At 35.5% G+C, this 23,376-nt stretch overlaps 1 protein-coding gene across 1 annotated transcript in view; it reads right to left on the bottom strand.

The window, feature by feature from the left end:
* Positions 1–3,178: 3,178 nt before the first annotated feature.
* Positions 3,179–23,376, bottom strand: part of LOC117335548 — a 73,979-nt gene continuing 53,781 nt past the window's right edge. The window contains exons 4-10 of the mRNA XM_033895620.1: positions 22,491–22,670; positions 21,291–21,434; positions 18,211–18,324; positions 12,721–13,011; positions 9,407–9,536; positions 3,719–3,933; positions 3,179–3,287 (exon numbers count right to left, since the gene is read on the bottom strand). Of these exons, the coding sequence (XP_033751511.1) occupies positions 3,804–3,933; positions 9,407–9,536; positions 12,721–13,011; positions 18,211–18,324; positions 21,291–21,434; positions 22,491–22,670 (989 nt within the window). The 3' untranslated portion in view covers positions 3,179–3,287; positions 3,719–3,803. The remainder of the gene's footprint in view (positions 3,288–3,718; positions 3,934–9,406; positions 9,537–12,720; positions 13,012–18,210; positions 18,325–21,290; positions 21,435–22,490; positions 22,671–23,376) is intronic.

The following is a 23,376-nucleotide window of genomic DNA, read 5'->3' as shown; positions in this document are numbered from 1 at the left end:
TCAGTAATAAACCATTAACAGATCACTTACAAATCACTAATAAACCATTAACAGATCACTTACAAATCACTAATAAACCATTAACAGATCACTTACAAATCACTAATAGATCACTATAATAAACCATTCACAGATCACTTACAATCACTATTAGATCACTAATAAACCATTAACAGATCACTTACAAATCACTAATAAACCATTAACAGATCACTTACAAATCACTAATAGATCACTAATAAACCATTAACAGAGCACTTACAAATCACTAATAAAGCATTAACAGATCACTTACAAATCACTTATATATCACTAATAAACCATTAACAGAGCACTTACAAATCACCAATAAACCATTAACAGATCACTTACAAATCACTTACAAATCACTAATAAACCATTACCAGAGCACTTAAAAATCACTAATAAACCATTAACAGAGCACTTAAAAATCACTAATAAACCATTAACAGATCACTTACAAATCACCAATAAACCATTAATAGATCACTTACAAATCACTTATATATCACTAATAAACCATTAACAGATCACTTACAAATCACTTATATATCACTAATAAACCATTAACAGAGCACTTACAAATCACAATAAACTATACAGACTACAAATCATAAAATCAAACCATTAAAGATCACTTACAAATCACTTAATAAACCATTAAATACAGACACTTAAATCACTAATAACACTAATGATCCCCTAAATCACTTACAATCACAATAACCATTAACAACACTTACAAATCACTATATCACTAATACCATTAACAGACACTTACAAATCACAATAAACCATTAACAACATTACAAATCACAAATACAAAAAGTCACTAACCAATTAACAACACTTAACAACACAAACACAACAACATTAAAATCACATCAACACAAAGACACTTACAAATCATATACAAATACTAAAACCATTAACAGAACACTAAATCACTAAAACCATAAACACTTACAAATCACTAATCACATTACAATCACTAATAAACCATTAACAGATCACTTACAATCTAATACCATAACACTAAATAACATAAACACGAGCATACACTACAAATAAACCATTAACAGATCTACAAATAACCATTAAATCGACTATACAATCACATAAACCATAACAGACACTTACAAATCACTTAAATATATAAACCATTAAAGAGCACTTACAAACATAAATCACTAATAACCAAAATACTTAAAATACAATATACTTAACAATCACTAAAAATTTAACAGATACACTACAAATCAAACCATTAACAGACTTACAAATCACTAATAAACCATTAACAGATCACTTACAAATCACTAATAAACCATTAACAGATCACTTACAAATCACCAATAAACCATTAACAGAGCACTTACAAATCACTAATAAACCATTAACAGATCACTTACAAATCACCAATAAACCATTAACAGATCACTTACAAATCACTTAAACACACATAAACCATTGACAATCACTACAAATCACTTAATAAACCATTAACAACACTTACACAGATCACTAAAATCACTAAAAACCATAACCTAACGATCACTTACAAATCACTAATAAACCATTAACAGATCACTTACAAATCACTAATAAACCATTAACAGATCACTTACAAATCACTAATAGATCACTAATAAACCATTAACAGAGCACTTACAAATCACTAATAGATCACTAATAAACCATTAACAGATCACTTACAAATCACATACAAATCACTAATAAACCATTAACAGATCACTTACAAATCACTAATAAACCATTAACAGAGCACTTACAAATCACTTATAGATCACTAATAGATCACTAATAGATCACTAATAGATCACTTACAATCACTAATAGATCACTAATAAACCATTAACAGATAACTTACAAATCACTTAAAAATCACTAATAATCCATTAACAGATAACTTACAAATCACTTACAAATCACTAATAAACCATTAACAGATCAATTACAAATCACTAATAAACCATTAACAGAGCACTTACAAATCACTAATAGATCACTAATAAACCATTAACAGATCACTTACAAATCACTAATAAACCATTAACAGATCACTTACAAATCACTAATAAACCATTAACAGATCACTTACAAATCACTAATAGATCACTAATAAACCATTAACAGAGCACTTACAAATCACAAATAGATCACTAATAAACCATTAACAGATCACTTACAAATCACACACAAATCACTAATAAACCATTAACAGATCACTTACAAATCACTAATAAACCATTAACAGAGCACTTACAAATCACTTATAGATCACTAATAGATCACTAATAGATCACTTACAATCACTAATAGATCACTAATAAACCATTAACAGATAACTTACAAATCACTTAAAAATCACTAATAATCCATTAACAGATAACTTACAAATCACTTACAAATCACTAATAAACCATTAACAGATCATTTACAAATCACTATTAGATCATCAATAAACCTTTAACAGATCACTAAATAAATGCACTTAACATTTTGATAAACATGGCAGGTATAAAGCTGTTTTGTTGATAATTTTAAAATTCTAGAGAATGTAGGCCATGTAGTCTAGTTGACATAAACAATTAAGATAATTTGTATGTTTATAATTTCCAACAACCTTCAAAATCAAATACAACTGTAATTGTCCAACACTTATTAACTTAAAAATGCATGATTAAGATTTAAATCTCTGGTTATGTTAATGTTAGATAGGTCAACATTTTATATAGATATACCATACAACAATTTGTAAATTGTATTAGTATGTCAGTATGCTATCATAGAAACTTTGACCTGATGTACATTTTCACATATATTTCATGTCACTTTCCCAGAACATCAGACAAGGTTGTACATATTGTTCTTATATTCTCACAATTTCCAACACAACAAAAAATCAGTGCAAAATTTCCAATGTCACATATGATGCTTGGTAGTTAGCTATAGATATATAGTTAAAAGGACTACAAACAAATCACTAAGAGAAAATTTCAATATATATCAACCAATTACAAATCATACTCAAAAGTTTCATAAAAAAAGTTGACTATGTGTCTAAAATACATCATACAGCTTACCGAGCTCTGACTGGTTGGCATGACAACAGGCATGCCAGGAAGTAGTGCATCTTCCATCAACAGTCCCCGGGAGATCCGTGTGGTGTACACTTCATACTCATACCTGTCCAGACCAGACAAATTGTCTGCCCAACCATCCCAGCTGAAGGTGATTGATGGCTGAAACAACATATTTAAAAAAAAAAAAAAAAAGTTGTTGGCCAAAAAATTGACAAACTTTTTCACCTACATTACACACAATTAAGTCCTAATGACTTTGTATTTTCAAAAGTAAACACTAGTGTAAACTATTTTCTACCACAATATGTGGGTGTTATCAACTTCCAAGGCATGGACCAATCATTACAACATGTGGAATAAACTCTAAATGCATTTTGATTGGTTGACATGGTGACCTTTGGCCGGGACTATTTTTTTATCACGAGGTTCAATGCTAATGATTTGCAAACACTTTAATTGACAGTCCCTTCAAGATGTCCTGGAAATGATAATGCACAAGAATTAGTTCGCAGTTGTTATATTCTTAAAAATATATATAGAAAATTATATTATAGTTTAGGGAGGTGAGCTGAAAACTTTCTGATACTCACATCTTCAGTAAGATCCGGTGCGGTGACAGCCTGGCCACAGGAAGTACTCCCACTTTCGGTACAAACATGATATGGTAGTTCCATGTCAAAGTGATACATGAACTTGCCGCGAGTGGGTCTTTCCTTTCAACTTGAACAAGGTTTGAGCATAGGAGTTCTCTCGATGGATGATTCTCACATACCCTCCATTTTTTACTGACAGGTCAAAGTATAATCTGAACAGATAAACATGGATTATAACTACTGGCTTTAAATCAACATTTCCTTATCTACACAAAGCTCTTAGGGTAAATTATCATACATAAGGAATTAGTGTTAATGTAATATCAGTTTCATGTCATAATCAGGAGATAAGACATTTAATCAAGGTTTGTGTCAGAAAACAATTATGGAAATTATCTGAAAACATGACCTTCTTTCCACATAAAGGGACATCACAGAGTTAATTTAAATGATGATTAGTCTAACATTCGAAACCAAAAAAACGACAGTGCGCTATAGAATAATGAAGGTCACTGTAACCTCTAACACAAAATGATATATTAGTTATAGCATTCCTGTACAATTCATTCAAGCATTAAACATCATTCTAATTCAGGTTATAAGCACTGCCTCACAGGACAGGGCCAGGTGAGCTAAAAAGAATATTCTACCATGTTTGCTATGTAACGCCAGTTTTGATTGGTTTAAAACCATGTATTATTTTCCAATAACCCATGCTCGTGCCAATAATACACGGTCGTGAGTCACGGCTGTTACAATTTTAAATATCTAATATTCACCCGTTTCATAAAAGGTTACTATAGCCGAGTGGGCTAATGGGTTAGTCTTTCAATATATTTTTATCACGACGCGAGTTCGAATCCTACGGAGGCCCCCCTTTTTTTTCTTTTTTCTTTTTTCTTTTTTTTTTTTAATTTTCAAAATCAATGCCATATGATAGTTGCTCGTGATCGTAGTACTGTTTTGCATGTATATTTCATCAACAAATAATACAATACTCAAGAAATAAATTACAAGGTTTTCCCGGGGTTTCTTTGCTGTTTTTCTATTAGAAAGAGGTCGATCTCAGAACTAAACAGTACATGGTAGAATAGAAATAATCAACTTTGACTTGTGTATTGTTGCAGGATATACAACTCGGACTCAGATATTTTGCAATTTTAATTAATAACTCAGGCCTGCAGCCTTCGTTATTAATTTAATTGCAAAATATCCTCGTCCTCGTTGTATATCCTGCAATAATACACGAATCATCGTTAATTATTTCTTAAATAAAATTCAAATGTCAAAAACAAGATGATTGTCAGATGGCCATTTATTTCTGGTTCAGACTCCAAATAAAAAAGGCACAGCTTAAAGGGGCCATTAGGAACCTGCATATAAAGTATAAACTAATTAGAGATCCCAGAGGGATCTTGCCTTCACAATTGAATGACCCTTATCACTCCTAAGAAAGACTGATCTTTTCCTTACTTTTTGCCTCTTCCCACTCTAATTCTCTTTATCAACAAGAGAAACTACATTACTAATTAAGTCTGAAGGAAAACTTATATATGAAGTCTAAGGACCAATCAGAACCTTCTTGTGAAGTCTGTGGAACAAGGGAAACCTACATATGGAGTCTATGAACCAATATGGGAACCTACTTACAATTATCAAGTCAAAGGACCAAGGGGAACCTATATATGAGGTCTAAGGACCAAGGGGAACCTACTTACAATTATCAAGTCAAAGGACCAAGGGGAACCTATATATGACGTCTAAGGGTCAAAGGGAAGCTAGGGGTCTAAGGACCAAGGGGAACCTACATATGAGGTCTAAGGACCAAGGGGAACCTACTTACAATTATCAAGTCAAAGGACCAAGGGGAACCTATATATGACATCTAAGGGTCAAAGGGAAGCTAGGGGTCTAAGGACCAAGGGGAACCTACATATGAGGTCTAAGGACCAAGGGGAGCCTACATACAATGTATGAAGTCTATGAACCAAACGAAACCTACATATGAATTTCTATGGACTTAAATGGGAACCTACATCTAAAGTCTATGGACCAATGGGAAGCTACATATGAAGTATATAGACAAAACAGAACCTACATATAAAGTCTAAAGACCAAGGGGAACCTACATATGAAGTCTAAGGACAAAGAGGAACCTACATATGAAGACTTTTCTGTAATATATCAATAACTACGTGTAATTTCAACTGTCAAAATCCAAGATGGCTGCCTGTCAGTAATTTGGTTTACCCAACCTGACCCAATATTTAATGAATACAACTATACCAAAGGGAAGCAACAGGCAAAGTTTGGAAAACATCCTTCAAGCACTTCTCAATAGATAACAATGTTAAGCTGTAAAAATCCAAGATGGCTGCCTGTTGGCCACTTTGTTTTCCCGATTAACCCCAAAACTGAATTGGCTCAAACAAGAATCAAATGAAATATACTTGTAAAGTTTAAGAACTATCCCTCCAGTACTTCTCAACAGTGCTAACAGATTAACTGTGGACCATTGCCATTGGTCGATTTGAAAAGCCCATTATCTGATGACGGTTGGCTACAATTCCTTAAGTGCTTTTCAAGAAATAGCAAAAACAAACTTCAAACTTAAAGATGGCAACCTGTCTGCCTTTTTGTTTTCTGGATCTAATAAATTCAAAATCAAATGACACAACTATTGGCCATGTTTGAGAACAAGATGCCCAGATGGACTGTATCATGCACTCACCTAAATATTGCAGTGATTGATAACTTGCAAAACAGTCTTAATTTCAATAGAAGAATAAATTTCATAGACTTTGCTATGTTTTGCCTATTTGGACCCCACCCTCCAGCGGCCTGGGTGGCCAGACTCTAGACTAAATCCTTTCACTTTGTAATAAGATAACAATTTGATTTTTTATAGACAGCTATATCACAATGCCACTGTGCAGCTATCACAAAGCAGTTCACAAATTAACATTTGGGGTTATTGTGTCTTTAGCCAATGTATTGCCCAGTTCCTTGGTGACATACAGCCAGAGCTGCCATTTCAGTGACAACAGCTTGCACACAATACTTTTTGCACTACCCTACCACATACTCATTTACAAATGATTAAATTAGAAGCATATGGTATTAGAGGTAATCTATTACGTTGGTTAAAAATTTTTCTACCACAATACCCTGTGTTATTCAACTCTCAGACCATCAGTTAATCATTACAGCCGTTGATTAACAATCTGTTTATACCACACGTGGTATAAACTCTGTACGCATTTCGATTGGCTGACATGGTGAACTTTGACCCAAGCTGCAATTGTTATTGATGTCATCAATAATCTAATGACGTCACATCACCGGGTCCCGGACGTCACCGGTACACTTTATTTGCATACGCGAAATTATACTTGGCCACGTTTCCCTTTGATTCAAGCCGATATTATTGTGGTAGAAACAGGTCACACGATTCGAAATTGTTGGATATGGAATTTATTTCACACTCGTAAGTTATTTTTTAAAAGTTGCAAAAAACACTCGCTAAAGCTCATGTCTTTTGTAACTTTTAAAAAATAACTCACTCGTGTGAAATAAATTCCATATCCAACAACCACTCGTTGTGTAACCTCTATATATACATGTATCGGGACGGCAGCAACAAGTTTTAGTAAAAAATGTATATTCCGATCAAGGCTCCACAAATGCAGGTGTTCCGCAGGGAAGTGTCTTGGGACCACTTTTGTTTTTAATTTACATAAATGATATTGTTGATAATTTGAATAGTATTTCACGTGTATTTCTTCATCATCTTGTGTAGATATTCAACGGTCTTTAGAAAGTGACTTACAGAAACTTAATCAATGGTCCCAAGACTGGCTTACTAAATTCAACCCACAAAAAACTGATGTATTATTCATAACAAATTCTAAAAACGTAGCCACTTATGCAACTTATTTTCGGGAATGAAATTTTGAATTGTGTTGAAAACCATAGACATTTAGGTGTAACTTTTAGTTAAGATGCAAAGTGGTCTCTACATATATCAGAAATCCAAAAAGCTTGTATGAAAAAAATATCGGTATTAAGAAAATTTAAATATTTGTTGAATAGAAAGACACTATTGCGGATATACAAAGTATTTGTGTTGCCAGTATAAGAATATGCATGTGAATTATGGGATGGTTGTTCTCTGACAGACGTAAACAAGCTCGAGCAAGTCCAACTAGAAGCAGCAAGAGTTATCACAGGCATGCCTTCTGTTTCTAGTAAACAATCTCTATATAAAGAATCCCAACTTCAACCATTATCAGAAAGAAGAAAATTAAAGAAACTTGCATGTATGTATAAACTTCATGATAATCTAACTCCTTCTTATTTAAGTAATCTACTTCCTCCAAGAGTAGGGGAGCGTAAAATGTATAATGTCAGAAATAACCAAAACTACACTGTCCAAAATTATTGATTATCGGCCATTTCTTATGAATCTTTTTTTCTGTCTACTCTAAGGTTATGGAATAATTTACCAATCGATGTCAGAGAGCAACCATCCATTAATTGTTTTAAATATAAAATCCAACACAACCTTGATGCGTTGCCTTTATTTTATCATGTAGGAAACAGAAAGTTAAATGTTTTACATACAAGGTTGCGTCATGCTTGTAGCAGTTTAAAATATGATTTGTTTTGAGTTAATATAATTATTGATCCATCATGTGAATGTGGAAATGAATGTGAAAATGTTGTGCATTATTTTTTAGAATGTATATTATATAGAAGACAACGTAAAATTTCAACAACATTTCTAAATATTGTAATGTCACAATCAATGTTGTTCTGTGTGGTTCTCCAAACCTGTCAGACGAGCAAAACGGATATATTATTAAATCCGTACAGACCTATACTATATTAAAATAGTAATCGGTTCCAAGGTCTCTTAAGAATATTTCACTTCAATAGATTTAACCCCCCCCCCCCTCCCCATTCATTTTTTTTTGTTGTTATTCTTTTCTTCTTCCTGGCTTTTCAGCTCTCCTCTTCTTAACAAATGTCTAGCTCTAGAAAACTTAATTGGTGATAGTGTATATTATTGTAGATATGTTATAAATATACAATGTAGTTTTGGGAGAAGGCGTTTCTAAGTTGAGATAACTTGTGCCTTATCCCTGTTGTTATATTGAACAATAAAAATATGTTTCAATCAAAAACTCATTTACAGCTGAGTTGACAGACTTCTTATTGGCCCCTCAAACATCTGTATATCACAGTGTAAGTTTTGCCTCCTATGATTAAACCTTATATAATAGTTTACCAGGTGATAAACCTTATCCTAGTCCTAACAGTAACATTGTCCTCAAGACTGCAATATACATGTCTCAAATCTGCATATCAGTGATATTTCAGAAAGTTTGGCCTTATGTAAAGGTCACTGATGAAAGATGTATTTTCAAAAGTATGTTCAATGTTTTGGTTCAATTTAAGTGCAAGACTTTTAGTTTAATCTTTAAGAATTTTCTGAGCCTCTAATGCATATACAAATCTTTCTGGGTTCTGAGATAATCTACTGAAATAGACGTGCTGGCAAACAGATGGACAGATCAAGATGAACATCATGATTATTTTATATACTGCACCTGTATTTCTATATGGGCCTTAGTTAAAAGTTGCCAACCTCTAGAAATGCCACTGAGATGAAATTTAACCTACTTGTCATTATGCATGAAGTTGCTCCATGCTCTGAAGGTGATTTGCTGAGAACACGTGTATTCTAAATTTGTCGGATTCATGTCTGACCCCTGACACTGTCTTGTGTAAATAGGCCAAACAGCAGCTGAACCTACAAAAATATTTTCCAAGACAAAAATGATAAACATTAAACTGAGAAACCTGAAAAAAACTGTGGTAAACATATTAAACAAATATTAAAAACGGTTTAATGTGACCACTACTGTTCAATGTGACCACTACTGTTTAATGTGACCACTACTTTTTAATGTGACCAGAACTTTTTCATGTGACCACTACTGTATCATGTGACCACTCCTGTTTAATGTGACCACTACTGTTTAATATGACCACTACTGTTTAATGTGACCACTACTGTTCAATGTAACCACTACTGTTTAATGTAACCACTACTGTTTAATGTGACCACTACTGTATCATGTGACCACTACTGTTTAATGTGACCACTACTGTTTAATGTAACCACTACTATATCATGTGACCACTACTGTTTAATGTGACCACTACTGTATCATGTGACCACTACTGTATCATGTGACAACTACTGTATCATGTGACCACTACTGTTTAATGTGACCACTACTGTTCAATGTGACCATTACTTTTTAGTATAATCATTCCTTTTTAATGTGACCACTACTGTTTCATGTGACCACTACTGTATCATGTGACCACTACTGTATCATGTGACAACTACTGTATCACGTGACCACTACTGTTTAATGTGACCACTACTGTTCAATGTGACCATTACTTTTTAGTATAATCATTCCTTTTTAATGTGACCACTACTGTATCATGTGACCACTACTGTTTAATGTGACCACTACTGTTCAATGTGACCATTACTTTTTAGTATAATCATTCCTTTTTAATGTGACCACTACTGTTTCATGTGACCACTACTGTATCATGTGACAACTACTGTATCATGTGACCACTACTGTTAAATGTGACCACTACTGTTCAATGTGACCATTACTTTTTAGTATAATCATTCCTTTTTAATGTGACCACTACTGTATCATGTGACCACTACTGTATCGTGTGACCACTACTGTTTAATATGACCACTACTGTTTAATGTGACCACTACTGTTTAATGTGACCACTACTGTTTAATGTGACCACTACTGTTTAATATGACCACCACTGTTTAATATGACAACTACTGTTTAATATGACCACTACTGTTTAATGTGACCACTACTGTTTAATATGACCACTACTGTTTAATATGACAACTACTGTTTAAGATGACCACTACTGTTTAATGTGACCACTACTGTTTAATGTGACCATTACTGTTTAATGTGACCACTACTGTTTAATATGACCACTACTTTTTAATGTGACCACTACTGTTTAATATGACCACTACTTTTTAATGTGACCACTACTGTTTAATGTGACCACTACTGTTTAATGTGACCACTACTGTTTAATGTGACCACTACTGTTTAATGTGACCACTACTGTTTAATGTAACCACTACTGTTTAATGTAACCACTACTGTTTAATGTGACCACTACTGTATCATGTGACCACTACTGTTTAATGTGACCACTACTGTTTAATGTAACCACTACTATATCATGTGACAACTACTGTTTAATGTGACCACTACTGTATCATGTGACCACTACTGTATCATGTGACAACTACTGTATCATGTGACCACTACTGTTTAATGTGACCACTACTGTTCAATGTGACCATTACTTTTTAGTATAATCATTCCTTTTTAATGTGACCACTACTGTATCGTGTGACCACTACTGTTTAATGTGACCACTACTGTTTAATGTGACCACAAATGTTAAAGTGACCACTACTGTTTAATATGACCACTACTGTATCATGTGACCACTACTGTTTAATGTGACCACTACTGTATCATGTGACCACTACTGTTTAATGTGACCACTACTGTTTAATGTGACCACTACTGTTTAATGTGACCACTACTGTTTAATGTGACCACTACTGTTTAATGTGACCAAATCTTTTTAATGTCATCACTACTGTATGCAATGTTCACAATTCAGAACAATTTGTCAACATTCAATATCAAATGAACACAATTCAAATTACTCTTCCACCCCTTAATAGTAAAGAAAAAGGCTAAAAATTTCTGCATCAAACACCTTGATATTACAGTGACTACAGCAAAACATTTTACATTTCTTCAGAATTATTTTGAAGAATAACTTTCTCTTATTGAGCACCCCACTGTAAGACCAAAGGGAGACCCATGCAGTGTAGCATGGTATTTTGAAGCACAGTTGACTTTACCACATGGGCTTCACTTTAACATACTACACTGGCAATAGTTATTTATATATCACTGTATCTACATTGCCAGTGTCTTTACCAAGAGTTCATTAAAAATTAGAAAATATACAATTGTTAAGTATACATGTAGCTTAAACGAGGTTCTAATAGTTTTTATAGTGCAACAAAAAAAAATCACCAATTACAAACACTCTGTTTACACATTTGGGAAATTTTTTTAAGGGTAACAATTTTGTATAAACAGTGGGCCTAAGCCCAGGGGCCTACAAGGTGGAGCCCTTTAAGGTTAAGGAAAACCATGATAACACAATCATGTTACAAAATGGCCACTTCGGTTGTCATGTCTAATATTTTACAAGGCCAAAAATAACAACACTTTGTGATCAGCTAATAAATTTAAATCCCTTACTTTAACTTACATCCCCACTAATTTCCAGATCAACGGCCTCTGTGAGTGAAACTGGATAAGACGTTTGAAATGTGTTTTTAAAATGATGACCATAGTGGCCATCTTGGATTTCGGACCGACCAAAACAAAAATGATAACACTCGGTCAGGACCATCTCAGGATCATTTTAAGAAAGAGTCTCGCTGTTGGAACTTAAGAAAAAAAATTAAAATAGGTGATGTTCAGTAAAATCATGAATCCATTTTCGAAATCAAATAAAAGCAATTTTCCGCTTAACGGCATCAGCGAAACTGGAGAGGTTGTAAACATATTTTTCAAGATTTAAGTCATAAGCGGTGCTCTTTGGATTTTAGGCCGACCAGAAAAATAGCAACACATTGGTTGGGAACATATCTTAAAATCATAGTTGTTAAGTTTGAGCTGAACCCCAGCAGTGAAAGTTTAATGCCAGCAAATGGCATATGACGACGGAAGAAGCACAATGGTTAAAAGTCATGTATCGAAAACCTTACACATTTACTGACTGGCAATTTTTATGATATAATAGTCATGTTCTTAGATTCAATTTACCTCTGTATAAGGTGAATTTCATGTCACCACCAATAATACCATACTGAAAGTCTGTCACAAAATGAGTAGTCCCATCACTGGAAGGTGGCGGTGGAAGGTCGGCCACGGGTACATCCACCTTAAACACTCCAGTAAAGTAGGCATCAACCCGGTCGATAAGCCTGTTATTGGTCCAGACAGTAGGCATTGGATATGAGTAGCTGGCACTGATATCGGCTGGGTTTTCCACTGTTCTACCATTACGGTCATGAAGGACTGCTTGCTGGTCGGTGATGGTAGGGGTGTCAATAACTGATAAACACAAACAAAGCTGATAGCCACGTGCAATTGTTAGGCAAATCAAAGACAGTATGCAATGTATTGTACTGTAACCTGACTTTGTAAAGTACCGTCAACTATTACCCGTGAAAATTCCAATCATTTTGGTAATATTTAATCTGTTTTTCTATGGAAAATAATGAAACAAGTGGTAATGACAACTGAATGGAGTACATATGTATATCAACTTGAGTTTTGTCTGTTTATGAATCAATGAAATACACCCACAAGATATTGAGTGATGCTGGACGCCAGACAAAGTGATTTTACCCTTACCTAACCTTATCACGAACTTGGCTGAGCCCTTAATACAGTGAATCCTGTTCCTAATTTTGAATACTTTTAGAAAATATTTAGAAGAGTTATTTAACGGTATATTACTCTGTTACTACATTATGTATAAGCTTGATGATAATCAGAAGATATTTAAAGAAAAAAAAAAAATTTCAGTAATCAAGGGCCATAACTCTGCCAAATAAAGTCAGGCAAATGTGGCAATCAAACTTGGTCAAGCCCTTAAAGTTTACAGAAAATCTCTTAACGTTTGTACCAGTTATTGCAGGGAATAAAGCATGAGAACCGGAAATGAAAAAAATGTTGTTTGTGACTCTGCATGACAAATCAGATTTGGCAAGTATATTAAAACTTGCACCAAATCATTAAGAATTTAAATTTAGATTAGAGAGGCTGAAGGTGGGGGTAAATATTGTTTAGAGAGGTTGAAGGTGGGGGTAAATATTGTTTAGAGAGGCTGAAGGTGGGGGTAAATATTGTTTAGATTGGAGAGGCTTAAGGTGGGGGTAAATATTGTTTAGAGAGGCTGAAGGTGGGGGTAAATATTGTTTAGAGAAGCTGAAGGTGGGGGTAAATATTGTTTAGAGAGGCTGAAGGTGGGGGTAAATATTGTTTAGATCAGACAGGTTGAAGGTGGGGGTAAATATTGTTTAGAGAGGCTGAAGGTGGGGGTAAATATTGTTTAGATTGGAGAGGCTGAAGGTGGGGGTAAATATTGTTTAGATCAGACAGGTTGAAGGTGGGGGTAAATATTGTTTAGAGAGGCTGAAGGTGGGGGTAAATATTGTTTAGATTGGAGAGGCTGAAGGTGGGGGTAAATATTGTTTAGATTAGAGAGGCTGAAGGTGGGGGTAGATATTGTTTAGATTAGAGAGGCTGAAGGTGGGGGTAAATATTGTTTAGAGAGGCTTAAGGTGGGGGTAAATATTGTTTAGAGAGGCTGAAGGTGGGGGTAAATATTGTTTAGAGAGGCTGAAGGTGGGGGTAAATATTGTTTAGAGAGGCTTAAGGTGCGGGTAAATATTGTTTAGAGAGGCTGAAGGTGGGGGTAAATTTTGTTTAGATTAGAGAGACTGAAGGTGGGGGTAAATATTGTTTAGAGAGGCTGAAGGTGGGGGTAAATATTGTTTAGATTAGAGAGGCTGAAGGTGGGGGTAAATATTGTTTAGAGAGGCTGAAGGTGGGGGTAAATATTGTTTAGATCAGACAGGTTGAAGGTGGGGGTAAACATTGTTTAGAGAGGCTGAAGGTGGGGGTAAATATTGTTTAGATTGGAGAGGCTTAAGGTGGGGGTAAATATTGTTTAGAGAGGCTGAAGGTGGGGGTAAATATTGTTTAGAGAAGCTGAAGGTGGGGGTAAATATTGTTTAGAGAGGCTGAAGGTGGGGGTAAATATTGTTTAGATCAGACAGGTTGAAGGTGGGGGTAAATATTGTTTAGAGAGGCTGAAGGTGGGGGTAAATATTGTTTAGATCAGAGAGGTTGAAGGTGGGGGTAAATATTGTTTAGAGAGGCTGATGGTGGGGGTAAATATTGTTTAGATCAGAGAGGTTGAAGGTGGGGGTAAATATTGTTTAGAGAGGCTGAAGGTGGGGGTAAATATTGTTTAGATTAGAGAGGCTTAAGGTGGGGGTAAATATTGTTTAGATTAGAGAGGCTGAAGGTGGGGGTAAATATTGTTTAGAGAGGCTGAAGGTGGGGGTAAATATTGTTTAGATCAGAGAGGTTGAAGGTGGGGGTAAATATTGTTTAGATCAGAGAGGCTGAAGGTGGGGGTAAATATTGTTTAGATCAGAGAGGTTGAAGGTGGGGATAAATATAGTTTAGATCAGAGAGACTGAAGGTGGGGGTAAATATTGTTTAGATCAGAGAGGTTGAAGGTGGGGATAAATATAGTTTAGATCAGAGAGGCTGAAGGTGGGGGTAAATATTGTTTAGATCAGAGAGGTTGAAGGTGGGGGTAAATATTGTTTAGATCAGAGAGACTGAAGGTGGGGGTAAATATTGTTTAGATCAGAGAGGTTGAAGGTGGGGATAAATATAGTTTAGAGAGGCTGAAGGATGGGGTAAATATTGTTTAGAGAGACTGAAGGTGGGGGTAAATATTGTTTAGATTAGAGAGACTGAAGGTGGGGGTAAATATTGTTTAGAGAGGCTGAAGGTGGGGGTAAATATTGTTTAGATTGGAAAGGCTGAAGGTGGGGGTAAATATTGTTTAGAGAGGCTTAAGGTGGGGGTAAATATTGTTTAGAGAGGCTGAAGGTGGGGGTAAATATTGTTTAGATTGGAGAGGCTTAAGGTGGGGGTAAATATTGTTTAGAGAGGCTGAAGGTGGGGGTAAATATTGTTTAGAGAAGCTGAAGGTGGGGGTAAATATTGTTTAGAGAGGCTGAAGGTGGGGGTAAATATTGTTTAGATCAGACAGGTTGAAGGTGGGGGTAAATATTGTTTAGAGAGGCTGAAGGTGGGGGTAAATATTGTTTAGAGAGGCTGAAGGTGGGGGTAAATATTGTTTAGATTGGAGAGGCTGAAGGTGGGGGTAAATATTGTTTAGATTAGAGAGGCTGAAGGTGGGGGTAAATATTGTTTAGATTAGAGAGGCTGAAGGTGGGGGTAAATATTGTTTAGAGAGGCTTAAGGTGGGGGTAAATATTGTTTAGAGAGGCTGAAGGTGGGGGTAAATATTGTTTAGAGAGGCTGAAGGTGGGGGTAAATATTGTTTAGAGAGGCTTAAGGTGGGGGTAAATATTGTTTAGAGAGGCTGAAGGTGGGGGTAAATTTTGTTTAGATTAGAGAGACTGAAGGTGGGGGTAAATATTGTTTAGAGAGGCTGAAGGTGGGGGTAAATATTGTTTAGATTAGAGAGGCTGAAGGTGGGGGGTAAATATTGTTTAGAGAGGCTGAAGGTGGGGGTAAATATTGTTTAGATCAGACAGGTGAAGGTGGGGGTAAACATTGTTTAGAGAGGCTGAAGGTGGGGGTAAATATTGTTTAGATTGGAGAGGCTTAAGGTGGGGGTAAATATTGTTTAGAGAGGCTGAAGGTGGGGGTAAATATTGTTTAGAGAAGCTGAAGGTGGGGGTAAATATTGTTTAGAGAGGGCTGGAGGTGGGGGTAAATATTGTTTAGATCAGAGAGGTTGAAGGTGGGGGTAAATATTGTTTAGAGAGGCTGATGGTGGGGGTAAATATTGTTTAGATCAGAGAGGTTGAAGGTGGGGGTAAATATTGTTTAGAGAGGCTGAAGGTGGGGGTAAATATTGTTTAGATTGGAGAGGCTTAAGGTGGGGGTTAATATTGTTTAGATTAGAGAGGCTGAAGGTGGGGGTAAATATTGTTTAGAGAGGCTGAAGGTGGGGGTAAATATTGTTTAGATCAGAGAGGTTGAAGGTGGGGGGAAAATATTGTTGGGGGGTGGGTTTTTGTTCTTTTGGTGGGAAGATATTGTTTAGAGAGACTGAGGTGGCGGTAATATTGTTTAGCGACACTGAATGGTGGGGGTCAATATTTGTTTAGAGACAGCTGAAGGTGGGGGTAAATACTTGTTTAGCTTGGAAAGGTGAAGGTGGGGTTCACTATTGTTTCATGAGAGGCTGAAGGTGGGGGTAAATATTGTTTAGAGAGGCTGAAGGTGGGGGTAAATATTGTTTAGATCAGAGAGGTTGAAGGTGGGGGTAAATATTGTTTAGATCAGAGAGGCTGAAGGTGGGGGTAATATTGTTAAGATTAGAGAGGCTGAAGGTGAGGGTAAATATTGTTTAGAGAGACTGAAGGTGGGGGTAAATATTGTTTAGAGAAGCTGAAGGTGGGGGTAAATATTGTTTAGATTGGAAAGGCTGAAGGAGGGGGTAAATATTGTTTAGATCAGAGAGGTTGAAGGTGGGGGTAAATATTGTTTAGAGAGACTGAAGGTGGGGGTAAATATTGTTTAGAGAAGCTGAAGGTGGGGGTAAATATTATTTAGATTGGAAAGGCTGAAGGTGGGGGTAAATATTGTTTAGAGAGGCTGAAGGTGGGGGTAAATATTGTTTAGAGAGGCTGAAGGTGGGGGTAAATATTGTTTAGATCAGAGAGGTTGAAGGTGGGGGTAAATATTGTTTAGAGAGGCTGAAGGTGGGGGTAAATATTGTTTAGATTAGAGAGGTTGAAGGTGGGGGTAAATATTGTTTAGAGAGGCTGAAGGTGGGGGTAAATATTGTTTAGATCAGAGAGGTTGAAGGTGGGGGTAAATATTGTTTAGAGAGGCTGAAGGTGGGGGTAAATATTGTTTAGATTAGAGAGGTTGAAGGTGGGGGTAAATATTGTTTAGATCAGGTCCTTAAATCAGGTATAGCCTGAAACTGGAGTCAATAATTGTTTTATTACATATGCATATGACATATTTCACAATGAGATTAATATTTTTCAATTCAAGCACACATGTATAAAGCAAAGCTCATTTTTCAAATACCAGGAGGAGTACTTCAAATAACATACACAATTTTTTAGAAATACAAGTCAATATCGCGTTTTTGTGATATCATAATCATTTTTAATATGATGTTACAAAGCATGTCACTATTATTTATAGTTTGATGTCTGAACCACTTTTCTTTTCATTGAACGAGATCGGTAACAGATTTACAGCCTAGTCACATGATGACATCCCTGTCACATGATGTCATCCCTGTCACATGATGTCATCCCTGTCACATGATGTGTCACATGATGTCATCCCTGTCACATGATGTCATCCCTGTCACATGATGTCACTCCTCCAGTCAGGTCTGTCATATACTAATTCTTATTGTCAACACTTTTAGGTCAGGTGTTGGCAAACCAGAAAACAGTCATATACTAAAATCACATATCACTAGAAATAACAAGGATGGAAACTTACTTTCATCACAGTGGAAACCAGTGAAACCTTGCATGCATACACAACTATCAACTGTTTCTGTCGAACATTTGCCAGGGTAGCAGCGTGTGCTGTCAGACCTCCATGAACATGCCTCTGTTGAGAACAAACAACTTTTATAACATATAGCAATGAGCTGGACTACATTATTTCTTTAAATCCTTCAATTTTTGTTTCAGAAAGGGTATAGGGTTAACCCTTAAATACCTTCATTTGGTACTGCAAAATTTCTCCTATCACTAAGCCCCCCTCTCTCTCTCAAAAAAAAAAAATATATGTATCTAAATACAAAAAATACCCAAAAAGCAAGAGGCCCATTACCATAAGGACAATTGTAGGTATTATACATACATAGTAATAGTATATATCTAATTAAAAAAAAAAAAAATGAAAACACTTATTTAGGATCATTTCAGGCAAATTTGACCTGAATCCCACTATTGGAAAGAGAAGAAGTTTGAAATGGGTTTTGCAAGATGACAGCCATGGAGGCAATCTAGTTTTCTGACCGACCCAAAAAATAAGACTTTGATAGTGCCACCTCGGGATCATTTCAGGCAAGTTTGAACTGAATCCCATTAGTGAAATCAAAGAAGTTTGAAATGTGTTTTCAAAATTGTAGGTATATTTAGATTGTTTACATGAATGACTACCATCTTGGATTTCGGACAGACCAGAAAAATTGTAGCATTTCAGAATCATTTCAAGCAAGATTAAGCTGAAGCCCACTAGTTGATCTTGAAAAAGTTTGAAACATGTTTTCAAGATGGCAGCCATGGGGGCAATGTTATATTTAAAACCGACGTGCAAAATGGACAAAAATCGGTCAGGACCATCTCAGGATCATTTCAGGCAAATTCGAGCTGAAACCCACTGATGGAACACAATCAAGAAGTTTGAAAGGTGTTTATAATAAATTTGACATTGGCATCCCAGTTCTATCTTCAAAGTAACAGTGGCCATAGCCACCTGACCACCTGTTATAATTATAATCATATAAATCACAGTGAATGAATGTGTGGAGTTTTAAAAAGTTTGGTCCTCTTGATTCAAAAGTCCAGAAATAAAAGACACACAGACACATATATAATAACTAAGAATAAGGGGGCCAACATTTCTGGGCCCTAATAAACAAAATTGTATAACTACATGTATATTCCAAGCTTTGGTTAGCACTTTCAGAGAAAATGAACTAAATACAAACAGTATCCCACTTTTTTAATACAATTTTGTATCTTCAAATTTCAGAGTGACTGCATGGACAACCTAATCTGTATGATTTTCTGCAAATGATAGCAGCATTCAGATTGGCAATATGTGATCTAACTTTAAAAAAAGTTTTTTAAAGTTGAACCAAACTTTAAAGTGGAATTATATCATAGTACAAAAATGGTAATTTTAATAATTAGTGATATTTCAAGTGTAGCAAATTTTTGGTAATATTTTAGAATTACACTACGGAATTTATGTTGTTTAAGTTTGGCTTTCAGTTATAATAGAATCTTATTGTCTTTTAGAATTAAGCTTTGATATTTTTATTAGTCAGTCAGATAAACTGGATTAGCCTTAATTGAGTTGACAGGGATCTACATGTGAACCCTCCAGCTGACAGGCCGTCACTCGACAGACTTCAATGAGTTAATGTAGTATAAACACTTTTAGACAAAATATGAATTTCCATGCCCTACTGATTCAGATTCTTTTTCTTCTACTACTGACCATAGCTGTTAGGAACTTGGTGACTTTTTGAAGTAGGGGACAGCACCAGAGTGGTGCATTGACACAATGCTAAGAGGCAGTTGCCACCATACACCTATAACACCCTGTGCCTCAGGCTATAACACCCAGTGGGTCAGGTGACATTAAACAAGAGGCCCATGGGCCTTAACGGTCACCTGAGATTTGTTTCTGTTAATCTATTTGACCCTTTTTGGCCCCATGCACCCATCAATACAAGGGGTCAGTCAGGGCCAACATGTGCATATCATATAGCTTTCATCCCATGCTGATAATTTTAAGAAGTTGGAATGAATTCTAACAGAAATCAAACAAATGATTGTCAAAAATGTGATTTCCTTATATAAACTATAGCAAAGTTTACCCTCTCCCAAGGGGCAAACGTGAGACACCAGGGTCATGAAGTCCACATTTTATGTAAAGTACCATAAGACCCTTAAAAGTATTTGATTCTATCTTATATGGGTATTGAGGAGAAGATTTTTGAAATTTCAGTCAATATGACCCTTTTTAGCCCCTGCCCATCAGCCCCTGGGGGTCAGTCAGGGCCAAAATGTGCATACTATCAAACTGTTATCCCATGCTGATAATGTTAACCAGGTTAGAATGAATTCTAATACAAATCCAACAAATAATAGTCAAAAATGTGATTTCCATATATAAACTATAGTAAAGTTTACCCCTTTCCCAGGGGCAAACGTGAGACCCCAGGGTCATGAAATTCACAATTTTGGTAAAACACCATAAGACCCTTTCATCTATGAAGAGTGTTTGATTCCACCATATCTGAGAGTAGAGAAGATTTTTGAAGTTTTAGTCAATTTGACCCTTTTTGGCTCCACCCCTCAGGCCCCTGGGGGGATGGGGACCATATAATTCACAATTTTGGTTGACCTTCAGCCATAGAAGCTTTCTGCAAAATTTTATTGAATTTGGTTAAGCAGTTTTGGAGAAGAAGTTGAAAATGTAAATTGTTTACGGTTGAACGACGAACGACGCACGACGACGGACAAAAGGCGATTAGATCAGGTCATTTGAGACTTTGTCTTATTTTGTGTTGGTTTAGTTTTTTTTTAAAAGTTGACGAAATGGTAACGGGTTCCTATGCCATTTGCCCACCATACATCTTGCTGCCATATCAGACTATAACAACATTAAAACCACTGTTCATATTGCTTAAATGACGCTGACGAATAAAGTCAATATCAAGGAAAAACAGACTGTCTCTATATTATTTTAAAGGAAGTAAAGTTCACCACGGGGTTTATATTAAAGGGGTTTTATCAGGGTGTGGCTTAAATATTATCAATAAAGATAAAACACACGTTTACAGCTTCTTCCTCCGTCTGTGTCTGGAGTATAAGCCCGCCAGTACTGCTGCTCCAGGATCTCCCCATCACAGTAAGCACAAAGGTTATCCCATGGAGAAGTACACTTTCTGTGAAGGCAGTGATCAATTTTCGGGCAAACTGAAAACAAAATATAAGCATATACATGTACTCTGTTTTTACTGGTTTTTAACTGAAGCTCACAAACAGACTAAGCCTGTATTTTTCACTTTTTCAAATAAAATGGCCAATATTTGGAACTATATATATCAGTATCCAACATTGTATCATACCTTACATCAGCAACACTGTAATGGTAATCTTCACTTGATAATTGGTGATTGTTACATCGAGTAATGATTGTTTATCTGTTGTGTCAATTGTTTAATTACCTATTGATAATGTAGCAGTTCTGTTAAAAATTTACCTGTTCTGTTTAATGTTTCCCTGTTCTGTTTAATGTTTACCTAGTCTGTTAATTGTTTACATGTCATGTTGATTGTTTACCTTTCTGTTTAATGTTTACCTGTTCTGTTTTATGTTTACCTGTTCTATTTAATGTTTACATGTTATGTTTAATGTTTACCTGTTCTGTTTATTGTTTACATGTCATGTTGATTGTTTACCTGTTCTGTTGATTGTTTACCTGCTCTGTTGATTGTTTACCTTTCTGTTTAATGTTTACCTGTTCTGTTTTATGTTTACCTGTTCTGTTTAATGTTTACCTGTTCTGTTTAATGTTTACATGTCCTGTTGATTGTTTACCTGTTCTGTTTAATGTTTACCTGTTCTGTTGATTTTTTACCTGTTCTATTTAATGTTTACCTGTTCTGTTGATTGTTTACCTGTTCTATTTAATGTTTACATGTCCTGTTGATTGTTTACCTGTTCTGTTTAAGGTTTACCTGTTCTGTTGATTGTTTACCTGTTCTATTTAATGTTTACATGTCCTGTTGATTGTTTACCTGTTCTGTTTAAGGTTTACCTGTTCTGTTTAATGTTTACCTGTTCTGTTTAATGTTTACCTGTTCTGTTGATTGCTTACTGGTTCTGTTTAATGTTACATGCTCTGTTTAATGTTTTCATGCTCTGTTTAATGTTTCCATGCTCTGTTTAATGTTTTCATGTTCTTTTTTAATGTTTTGCTCATTTTGTTTGTTAATAACTCCTGTTGTAAATCTGTTAAACTATACTCACTATCACACATGCCCCCATTGGCATAAAAACCATCATTACAGCTGGCACATTGTTCTGGAGCGTCACAACTGCCCCCGCTATGTCTTTGTATGAGGCCAGACCGGTACTGGATAAAGTCATCACTGTAATATTGTGTACAGGCACCTTCATCACCTGGATTGATTCGCCTGTTACAAATAGCTGTGGAAAAAAAATCAAATATTCTATGTTGGTGGCAATATCACATACCCAGGGCTGCACTAGAAAAAAAATCAGAATGCATTTTATAAAAAAAGTCAAATCAAAGTCTTTTACTGGATATACTTGGAATTATAATAATTATATTTCAGGTCATTTAATGTAACAGAACTACTTTGTTACTTCTCTCGAATCGCTACTGCATTAAGTCAGCTCATAGCACTATACTCACATTGTACATCAAGTCAGCTCTTAGTGCTATACTTACATTGTACATCAAGTCAGCTCATAGCGCTATACTTACATTGTACATCAAGTCAGCTCATAGCGCTATACTTACATTGTACATCAAGTCAGCTCATAGCGCTATACTTACATTGTACATCAAGTCAGCTCATAGCGCTATACTTACATTGTACATCAAGTCAGCTCATAGCGCTATACTTACATTGTACATCATGTCAGCTCATAGCGCTATACTTACATTGTACATCAAGTCAGCTCATAGCACTATACTTACATTGTACATCAAGTCAGCTCATAGCGCTATACTTACATTGTACATCAAGTCAGCTCATAGCACTATACTTACATTGTACATCAAGTCAGCTCATAGCACTATACTTACATTGTACATCAAGTCAGATCATAGTGCGCTATACTTACATTGTACATCAAGTCAGCTCATAGCGCGCTATACTTACATTGT

Source organism: Pecten maximus, chromosome 10 (assembly GCF_902652985.1).
Source record: "Pecten maximus chromosome 10, xPecMax1.1, whole genome shotgun sequence".
In the NCBI taxonomy this organism is placed as follows: Eukaryota; Metazoa; Mollusca; class Bivalvia; order Pectinida; family Pectinidae; genus Pecten; species Pecten maximus.
Note: the sequence above shows the minus strand (reverse complement) of the source record. Positions and strands in the feature narration are given on the sequence as shown.